Raw genomic sequence first — 11,428 nt, 5'->3', positions numbered from 1 at the left:
GTTAAACCAAAATTCACCTAAATAACACAGAGAAATTTGATATTTTTGGTTTGTCTCTATCTCTAAGTTTCTTGCTCTCTACCTTTTCTCTAAGTCAACCTTTATCTTTTTTCTCTTCCCATCAATCCAATCAGTCATTATGATGATATATGTAACACCCCAATTTTAGTAAATTATTTTTATTGTAATTTAATTATATCTTTTGTGTATTTATTTGATTATTGTGTGTCGGTGGATAAATGCATGTGGGTCAGAGGGAGGGTGAGTGACCTTGTAGTAACGTGTGGAGAGTAATTAGAGAAAGATAGAATAACTTAAAATTATTTTATTAATTAAAATAATATATTGATTTTATTATTTAAGTGAAATGAAAAGATAAAAAAAATAGAAGTATTAGAGATATTGAGGGGGAAATGGGGATTAGAGAGAAAAGTAAGAGTAAAGTAGGAATAGTCTAATGACGAGACTAAGTTTTTAGTGTAAAAAGAGAATTAGAAGGAGGGAGTTAAGCAGTACGTAGAATTTTTGGGAGAAAAGAAGAAAAGAAGGCTACGGAAAGAGAAATCGTAGAGAGAGCATCCATTAATAGAGCTTGGAAGAATTTTGCTGGAAAAAATCTAAGTTAATGGGGAGAATATCTTTTGATAAAAAAAAAGGGCTTATGCGTGAGGGGTAGGGTAGAGGAGTCTTTAACCTCCAATATGATTAATTGATTTATTGAGAATTATGAATTTAATAATCTTATGTGATTTTATGTTGTTATGAGTTTTGGATTTCATGTGTCAATGTATGAATACAATTTTGTTTCGGTGTGTTCATGTATTTTCCACCATTGATGATGTTTGAAGGTTTTAAGGAGTTGTGAAAATATAGGAATCCATGATTATACTTGTTAAATTGTTAATTTGATGATGAAATTGCTATAATGATTATAAGATAGGTGAAGTACATGTTAACAATTATGATGACATGATTAGTTGTTAAATTCTGAAGATAAGTTGTTTAGGTGTTAAGGTGTGTTTGGGTGATGATTGAAAGTGAGGAAAATTGATGAACGTGAAGGAAAACTAAAATTTGGTTGAACCAATCTATTGACTATAGTAAAAAATCTATTGGTTCGTTTGAAAAAACACTAAAAGTTGGTTGAACCAATCTATTGGATACAGTAAAGAATTTATTGGCTGTTGTAACTGAAACGTGAAAAACTGAATTTTGACTGAATCAATCTATTGGCTACAGTAATCTATTGGTTCCTTTGAAAAAAACTAAAATTGGACTGAACCAATCTATTGGATACAATAAAAAATCTATTGGTTCACTCACATTTTGAAAAAATTCATTGGCAGTGGGATGAGACAATTGATTGTTCCCCCTGGTGTAATTGATTAGCTCATGTTTCGGGTGGTTGACCCCTTTGTCGATTTTGGTCGTAACTTCTGTTATGTGAGTCCAAATGAGACGACATTTGAAGTGTTGGAAAGCTAGCATAATTTCCTATCAAGTGATAATGTAATTATAGACTGAATATTTTGTATCAATATGATTAATAGATGAGGCTTATATGTATTGTTGACGTTATGTTAACGATGAATGTTATGATGAATTTGCTTATGAGTTACGAGTATGAATTGATAAATTATACATGTTGAGATGTGTATTGTTAAATTAAAGGTGAGTCGGATATATATGAGTTAATAATTCTATTGAGTTGAATTATTATATGTGTTTGAGTTGTGTTATTATGTTGAGTATCATGTTGAGTTGTTGTGGTAATCAAGAATAGGGGATTACGTGAGTTTGTCAATGCATGTATGCTAGGATCAGACGAGGGGTCTTAACGCTTTGAAATTTTGTTAACATTTTCATGCATTCATGTTGAGTTGTGTCAAGAGACAGATTGCTAGTTCAGAGACTGGACTAGTGGTTTGTCCCAAGCTCGGAGAGAGGGCTCGTGGGTTCAGAGAGGGGACCTGGTTCTTGAGTGAACCATTGTTGAGTTGGTACCACATGCATAAAGTTGAATCGAGTTACATGGAGTTGCATTTTGAGTATGAGATTTATAATGAGATAAATGCATATGATATTGATGTTGTGTGTAATATGGTGTGTGATTGGTATGTGAATGAGTTGTGATTGATGAGTTGGTGTGAGAATGTAATTGATATACTGTGATTTGAGATTGTGTAGATTATGCTATATGTTTGTATCTTACCTTGCAGTATATGCCTGTTATTATTGAATGTGATTTCTCAACCCTTTTGTTTGAATGTTGGCTTTACATGGGCATCATGCAGATAGTTAAAAGTAGACTCGCTGTTGTGAGTGGAAACTTGTTCATGGAGCTATTTCTTTTAACTTCTTTGTTTTAGATTTGGTTATGCTCTGATATGTAACAATGGGGAGCAATTTCTTTGTTTTATGTTGAGATTTTTGAGAGACAATATATGCTCTTGTATTTTATATTTTGGTGTAATAAGAATTTGGAGAAGACTTTTGAGTCGATGTTTTTTAATTATGATATGAGATTTATTGTGAGATTTAAATTGGTGTGTTTTAATTGAGTATTTCCGCTACGATGATACCCTAAATGAAGGTGAGCATGTTATGATAGGTGTTGCATGTTTATTTAAACTAAGAGCAATTTATTTTATTTATTTATTATATTTATATATATATATATATATATATATATATATATATATATATATATATATATATATATATATATATATATATATATATATATATATATATATATATATATATATATATATATATATATATATATATATATATATATATATATATATATATATATAAAAGTGGGGATCAACTTACTCCATGATTAAGTCTTTTTAACTTAATCAAAATCATAGTCTTTAAATTGAATATAATCTAAAGGTTAATTAGCATTTTTACTTAGTTAACCATTAAATTATATTTAATTTAAAGGCTATGATTTGAATCAAGATAAAAAAACTTACACTTTAAATAACTTGATCATATATATATATATATATATATATATATATATATATATATATATATATATATATATATATATATATATATATATATATATATATATATATATATATATGATCAAATTACACCAATGTGTCAAATTTAGTAACATGACACATCCGATAATTTTTTATTTTATTTCCGTATAATAAAATTCACCGTTGGATTGAAAATTATTATCATACAAATCATGCCTATAAAATTTCACATCAATAAAAAATCATTTGATATGTTAAAAAGAATGATAAAAATTAACGGTTTTCATAAAATCATTTTATGCATTTTATTGACATATCAAATGATTTTCGATTGATATTAAATATTATAAACATGATCTATATAATAGTAACTTTCAATTCGACGGTGAATTTTATTATAAAAATATGGTGTAAAGAGTTATCAGAAATCGACATATTATTAAGTTTAGCATTTTGATGTCATTTGGATACCATTCAATATATACATGAGTCACTCAAATGTTTGGTTACCATCCAATGTTCATGCCTGCATAAATTGACACAATAATCAAATTATTGAATGAAATTTAGAGGAACTTTCGTTTAACAATAAAATATATAAAAAAACAATTAGGCAAATTGCAAGCTCAACCGTATTATTGTTGTACCTACAACAAATACCATATTTTATAGATGAATATTTAAAAGAAAAAGGCAAACACTACATTAAAAAAAGTATGTTGCGTGAAGTTCGTTAAAGAAAACACTTGGCAATGACGTATGGTACTGCAATGTACAACTACAAACCCATTTGTGCAAAGTACAAGTTAATGAAGGCAAAATGTAAGACTCCATTTACTTTGTGAAATCCTTATTTATTTTTTTATTTTAAAAGTTATATTAAGAAATAATAGATTCTTAACAAAATTTATGTTTTTTTAAATAAAAAAAAATTAAAATAAAAAAACAGGTATTTTAATTACCGTTTATTTTGTAATAATTAACATTTCCTTTTTTTTATATAATAATGGTGGACTTCAAAAGTTTTACATGTTTTTATTAAGACAAAATTATATCAAAAATCTTTTAAATTATTTTATTATAATAGATTTATTTTTAAAAAAAAATTTACAAGTCAATCATTTGAATTATCTAATACTAATACCGTTGCTCTTTTTTTAAGATTCAGCATTAAAAATAATTATGTGGCACGAGATGACATTAATAGTGCTGATATAAATCAACCCATACCCGTACCTCCTCAATAAAACCGTGACAAATAGCTTTTGAAAAGAGAGAAAAAAGTTTTAAAAATTTTAAGTTTATACCATTGTTCTATTATTCTTCTCTTTTATTGTTCTTCCATTTGATTTCTACCGTGCCTTCAGAATTTTATAAATCATTTGAAACATTTCATTATATCTTTCATCAATCTATAGTTTATAGACCACTCCAATCAGTTTCAAATGATTGTGATTTTCACAGCTAAGAAAAGCACTATTTAATCTCTAAATGGATGGTGGATTCTCATGCTCTAAAATTTCATATAAACAAAATAGAGAAATCGTCAGAAAAGAAAGGCAACACTAAATTGTTAGAGAATATTTATTGTGCATCCATCTGAAGACGCTTTTAAGTAGTATAGGAAAATATTTCCATGATTTTTATTTTGTATTATATACATGAATTTCAATTATATAATAAGAAAATTATTTATGTCTAATTATGTCTAATCAATGTAAATATTCTTTGACTATTATCTCATAAGTGTACAATATTTGTTCCAAATATAGAGTGTATGCTGTCAATATTTTGTCATGTTCTGTCACACCCCGCAGTTGAAGCGGGAGGTTGGCGTACGCTTAAACTGTCTCGGAAATCTTGAAAGAGTATTAAGGGAAGTCCCTTGGTGAATATATCCGCAATTTGATTGCACGAGGGAACATGCAAGACGCATATCTGTCCACGAGCTACTTTTTCACGTACAAAGTGAATATCCATCTCGATGTGTTTTGTACGTTGATGTTGAACAGGATTATCAGAAAGATATATGGCACTAATGTTGTCACAGTACACCATAGTAGCTTTATGTATCGGACAATGTAGTTCGAGAAGTAGGTTACGTAACCAACATGACTCAGAGACGACATTGGCAACTCCACGATATTCAGCTTCAGCACTGGATCGAGACAATGTGGGTTGACGTTTGGACGACCACGATAGTAAGTTGTCTCCAAGAAAAACACAATATCCTGAGGTAGAGCGTCTAGTGTCAGGACATCCTCCCCAATCAGCATCTGTGTAAGAGACCAACGATGTAATGGATGATGGATAGAGATGTAAACCATAGTGACTGGTTCCCTGAATGTAACGCAAAATGCATCGAAGAGAGTGCATGTGATCGTCCATGGGGTCATGCATAAAAAGACATATCTGTTGTACCGCATATGTGATGTCGGGTCTCGTGAAAGTGAGGTATTGGAGAGCACCGGAAAGGCTACGGTATAATGATGGGTCTTCATAGGGAGTGCTAGTCTTGGCGCTAAGCTTCAGTTTAGTGTCAACCAGAGTGGGACATGATTTGCGTGATGACACGCCTGCTCGCTCAAGAATTTCATCTGCATACTTTTTCTGAGATAAGAACAAACCACCATCATGTCGAGTAACTGCAATACCCAAAAAATAATTTAGTGGTCCCAAGTCTTTCATAGCAAATTCAGAGCTGAGTCATGATATTATAGACTGACGAAGATTATCAGAAGACGCAGTGAGAATGATGTCGTCCACATAAAGAAGAAGATAGGCCATGTGTGTATCTTTCCGGTAGATGAAAACAAAGTTGTTTGACTTGCTTTGAGAGAATCCGATAGAATATACATAATCTGCAAATCGTTTGTACCACGCTCTTGGAGCTTGCTTGAGCCCATATAAAGATTTCCGCAGATGGCAGACATGATGAGGAAGATTTGGACCCCTAACGCCCAAAGGTTGATGCATATACACTGTTTCTTTGAGTTCACCATGTAGAAAAGCATTCTTGACGTCTAACTGATGAATTTGCCATGCTTTAGATAAGGAAATACTGAGTACTATTCGGATGGTGGCTGGTTTGACAACCGGACTAAAAGTCTCTCCACAATATATGCCAACCTATTGACCTGCACCGTTACCTACAAGTCGGGTTTTATGCCTCTCAAAAGAACCATCAGGTTTTTATTTATGCCTAAAAATCCACATAGAACGAATAACATTTGCATCAGCTGGATGGGGCATTAAATCCCACGTCTTATTTTGAATTAGAGCATTGTATTCATCACCCATAGCCATTTTCCAATTCGGGTCTTTTAGTGCTAACACAGGGTTACGAGGGAGAGGAGATTTTGTGATTTCGGTGTGGAGATTGATGTATTTTTGGTTGGGTTTAAAAATGCCATGTTGGCTCCTCGTAACTGGTTTGTTGTCAGAGCTAACGGTAGATTGGTAAATAGCAGGAAGTGGTATATTTGGTGGAGTAGATGTGGAAGGCAAAGTTTGGGCCGGTTGAGGGGGAGTTGGGGCTGGTCCTAGTTGAGCAGGTGGTGGAGAGTTTTGTTGAGTAATGTTTGGTGTTGTTGGACCTGGTCTAGGTTGTGTGATAAAGTGGTTTATGTAAGGTGACACTTCATCATCAAGAAATTGATAATTGGTTGGATTGAGAGTGTGCATCTTTGAAAAAGGAAATTTTGATTCATCAAATATGACATGGCGACAAAAAATGATTTTATTTAGGGATAAGTCATAGCATTTGTACCCACGATGATTTGAAGGATATCCTAAGAAGACACGTGGGGTGGAACAAGATTGGAGTTTATTTATAGTGGTTGATGGAAAAAGAGGGTAACATAAACAACCGAAAACTCGTAGATGAGTGTAAGATGGATCTTTATGAAAAAGAATTTTGAAAGGTGATTGATATTTCAACTTTTTATTTGGTAAAATATTCAGTAGATATGTTGCCATTTGTAGGGCATGGTGCCAAAAATTTGGCGGTAAAGAAGCATGAATTAGTAAAGTCTGAATTATATTATTAATAGAACGGATTTTTCATTCAACTTTGCCATTTTGAGAAGAAGTATGAGGACACGAGAAACGAAATGAAATTCCATTTGCTTCACAGAGTTTTTGAAAGGGACCATTGACATATTCTCTACCATTATCACATTGAATATTTTTAACTTCCCGATGAAATTGAGTTTTAATATATGCTCTTAAATTTTCAAAAGTTAGAAAGACTTGCGATTTGTGTGAAATTGGGAAAGTCCACAAGAAATTCGAATAATCATCCAAATAGAGCACATAATATTTATGACCGGAAGTACTTAATACATGAGATGTCCATACATCACTATGTAATATATCAAATGGCATAAAAGTAGAGTTATGTGAATCAAAAAATGGCATTTTAACATGTTTACCAAGAGGACAAGAATGACAAAAAGTTGAATTTATGTTTCAATTAGGAATACAATCAATCATTTTATTTTTCCTAAGAGAATCTAAAATAGATGCTCCCGGGTGACCCAAACGGTGGTGCCAAATAGAAGTGGATAAAGCTACAAACTCGGAAGGAAAAACAGTCTTATTTTTGGTGATGTTGGTGATAGGATATAGCTGGCCTTGACTCTCACATCTCATTAGAACCATCCCCGTCTGAAAACCCTTCACAGAAAAGCCAAACGGATCAAATTCAATAGAAACATGATTATCGGTAGTGAATTTACGAACGAAAATTAAATTTTTAATTAATTTCAGTGCATGAAGGACATTTGATAAGGCTAGTGGAGGATGAGGGGGAGGTAAGTTAGCATTTCCAAAACCATGTATCGGAACAAAATGACCATTTCCTACGATAATACTATTATTTTTGCTCAAATTAAAATAAGATGAGAGATTACCATTCGTAGTTGTCATGTGCGATGTTGCTTCAGTGTCCATATACCAGGATGGGTCAGACTGAGTAAGATGTAGAGTGTGAAGAGTCGCTTCAATATCTGTCGGGCTTGGTCCAATGGCAGTAAAGGCAGCAGGTTGGGGTTTTGGTCCAAGAATACCAGATTGTTGTTGTTTTGGGCCAGCATTGGGTTTAGCCCAATAAGACAGGTAAGGGCATGGAGGAGGAGCCCAAGGATATTGTTGTTGCCAAGGAAATTGTTGTTGTCACCATTGAGGATACTGACCACGTCCACCACCTGAGCCACCGCCGTCGTTGTTACCGCGACCACCTCTACCGGAGTTCTTCCCCTTGTTACCGCGGTTACCATTTCTACCCCGATTGTTGTTGTTGCCGCGATTGTTGTTGTTGTTGTTGATAGGGTATCGCACGGGATTGGCAGGAGGGGCAGAGGGAGATGCGTTCGCATCTTCTGATTTCATGAGTAAGGCCGTCGGAGATGATTGGTTTCCGGATTCGCGTGCAACGCATTGAATCATGGTGGATTCTTCTAATTCCAACCGGGATTTTGCCGTTTCAAACGTCGGCAAGGGATCATGTTGCTGGATGTATGTAACGAATCCAGCATACGAATCTGTCAGTCCAGAAATCATCTTCAACATAAGACGAGTGTTGTTGACGGGAGAATCAACATTTGCAAGTTGATCTGCGAGGAGTTTCAGGCGATTGCAATATGCTTTTGTTGATGGGAAATCTTCCAAGTGCGTGTTGGCGAATTGATGTTCGAGGTGGACTGCTCTCGAATGCTTGTTATCTTTAAACATGGCAGCAATTCTGTTCCAACAACTTTCAGCAGTATCATTGATAACCAGAATGGAACTGAGAATATCCTGGGTTACGGTGGCATAAATCCACTGCAAAACGACTGCGTCGAGACGTTTCCAGAGACCGGGGTCGTTTTCTTTGTTGCTTCTGCTGTTTGTTTTTCTTTTTCATCAGTCGGAGGGATGATATGATCAAGCACGTTATGAACACAAGCTTGAACTTGAAACAGCGTAAACCATGAGAGATAGAGGCTTGAATCGTTGTCCAACGTGATTGGAATGATGGATTTCACGTTGGTGATTCCAAAAGCAGTGTGGAATTTGGGTTTTTGGGTTGTTGTTTCAGGTGTTGGGGCTGCCATGGCTGCAGGTAAGGGATAGTTTGAGTGGTGCGGAAGAATTTGAGTGGTGGCTAGGAAAGAAGGCTGATCGAAAACCTAGCTCTGATACCATATAGGAAAATATTTCCATGATTTTTATTGATTATCAACCTGTAATATATACATGAATTCCAATTACATAATAGGAAAACTATTTATGTCTAATTATGCCTAATCAATGTAAATATTCTTTTACTATTATCTCATAAGTGTATAATATTTGTTCCAAATATAGAGTGTATGCTGTCAACGTTCTTACATATTCTGTCAAGTAGTTTATTTTATTCATTTTGATTCTTTAATATTCAGTCATGCTCTAACACTGAGACTAAGATATGAGCATTTTCCTATATAAACCCCCCACATCATAACACATTAGAATTTTACTAGCATATATATCTATCTATCCACCGTTTTTCAAAGAACATTAACATCATTTCTACAAAATTTAAAGCCTCGGTATCTCTTATCATTTCTAAAAAATTTAAAGCCTCGGTATCTCTCCCCTTACAAGAGCAACCAGATTTGCAATTGCAAGATTTTCCTGCTAGACACACATCACTCCTTTTGAAGTTGGTATGTTCTTAAATGTACTACATATCGTTGAGGCTAATAGCATGTGGTAATCTTAATGATTAAATTCATGATCTAGTCCCTGAGGAAATGTCTCAAATGAATTATCTCATAGTTGCTAATGTTATTGCTCATAGTTGGTCGATCAAATGGACTTGAAGAAACACACTGAATATCCACAGAGAGCAAGGCACCAAGGCTCTCCACCTGCACCCCATCACATAGTAGATTCACAATTTCCCTCGGCCTATTTTTGGTAATAAGGAAATTCAACTGCATCTACCACAAATTATGGTATTAGAATGAGGTTCATTACTTTTTAAAACAGCAACTAAGATTACCTCCGCTTTGTAATTGCATAATAAAAAGGAGCATATACTATATGATAAAAAGTTTCAGTTATGTCATCTACTTAAAGAAAACAATTAACACTCTAAGTCACATTAGCATAAGGAATCTGAATTAAGGATTTAGCTCCTCTCAACTTAACTCTGAAGCACTTGTTAGATATATTCATAATCTTATAATTTTGATGGATATAGAAATAAAAAACCAGAACTCTAAATTAATCTCTATTAGTCGATAACCATCCACTTGGTGGTGTCTCTATTCATTCAGTTAGCCCGGCTCTTCGATTGTTCATATAAAAGAAAATTTGAATCATCAATTTTGTTCAAATAATGGCATAACACATCTCAAGATATCTAGTGCACCATCAATATTGAGTCTTTGGACCCTCTTTGAATTTATTTATTATTCACATGTGAAATCGTATAATTATCTTATGTTTATCATCACAGGCACGTATGAAAAATCGGTCAACCACCAATTATCCTTTAGATCAATTGATACTCGCATGGACAAACATGTTGGTGCAAAGGTAGAATAAATGATGAATGGAAATATTCTATTCAGAGAATGACGGCTACAAAACATGATAAAAATTACAATGATTGTCACCCTATTTATAAGCTAAAACTAGGGTTACTATAATAGGATAAAATACTAAAATACCCTCTAACAAACTTAGGGGCTAAGAAAATAGTACAGCTAATAAATATGAATTACTTCTAATATCATCCCTTGATTCATATTCCATCAAAACTTGTAACACCAATTCCATCCCTTAATCTGAGAAATTGATCAGTCTTGATAGCTTTTGTCAGAACATCTGCCAACTGTTTCTGAGTGCTGCAGTGTACAACTTCTAATACTCCCCTCTGAACTTGATGTCTCAGAAAATGATACTTGGTCTCAATGTGCTTGCTTCTCCCATGCAACACTGGGTTTCTGGCAAGATTGATTGCAGACTTGTTGTCAATCATCAGCTTCAGAGGTTTGTTTACTTTAATCTTCAGATCCTGCAATAGATTCAGAATCCATACAGCTTGGTATGCAGTAACAGCACCTGCAATGTATTCAGCTACACAAGTTGACAACGCCACAACAGGTTGCTTCTTGGAACACCAAGAAATGGGACCTCCCAGAAATTTGAATAAGTACCCATACGTACTTCTTCTGTCAACTCTGTCTCCACACCAATCAGAATCTGAATAACTCAGAAGTTCTGACTCATCCTTTCTTCCAGAAGGAAATAATACTCCATACTTCAGAGTTCCCTTGATATACCTCAGAATCCTGACAGCAGCTTGGTAATGGGACCACTTAGGTTTACTCATGAACCTACTAACCATCCCAACTGAATAGCAAATATCAGGTCTGGTATTGCACAAATACCTC

The 11,428-nt window shown here is 33.9% G+C and overlaps 1 protein-coding gene and 1 pseudogene across 1 annotated transcript; both read right to left on the bottom strand.

Moving 5' to 3' along the window:
- Positions 1–4,796: 4,796 nt before the first annotated feature.
- LOC127123136 (uncharacterized mitochondrial protein AtMg00810-like) lies at positions 4,797–5,789 on the bottom strand. Its single transcript, XM_051053388.1, has 2 exons — positions 5,729–5,789; positions 4,797–5,647 (listed from the first exon to the last, which is right to left on the bottom strand). The coding sequence occupies exons 1-2, from the start codon at positions 5,787–5,789 to the stop codon at positions 4,797–4,799; spliced, it is 912 nt and encodes a 303-aa protein (XP_050909345.1).
- A 2,600-nt stretch (positions 5,790–8,389) lies between these two features.
- Positions 8,390–9,097, bottom strand: LOC127123135 (uncharacterized; annotated as a pseudogene).
- Positions 9,098–11,428: the final 2,331 nt, after the last annotated feature.

The sequence above is a fragment of the Lathyrus oleraceus genome, chromosome 2, assembly GCF_024323335.1.
Source record: "Lathyrus oleraceus cultivar Zhongwan6 chromosome 2, CAAS_Psat_ZW6_1.0, whole genome shotgun sequence".
NCBI classification, from domain to species: Eukaryota; Viridiplantae; Streptophyta; class Magnoliopsida; order Fabales; family Fabaceae; genus Lathyrus; species Lathyrus oleraceus.
This window is presented reverse-complemented; position numbering and strand designations above follow the sequence as displayed.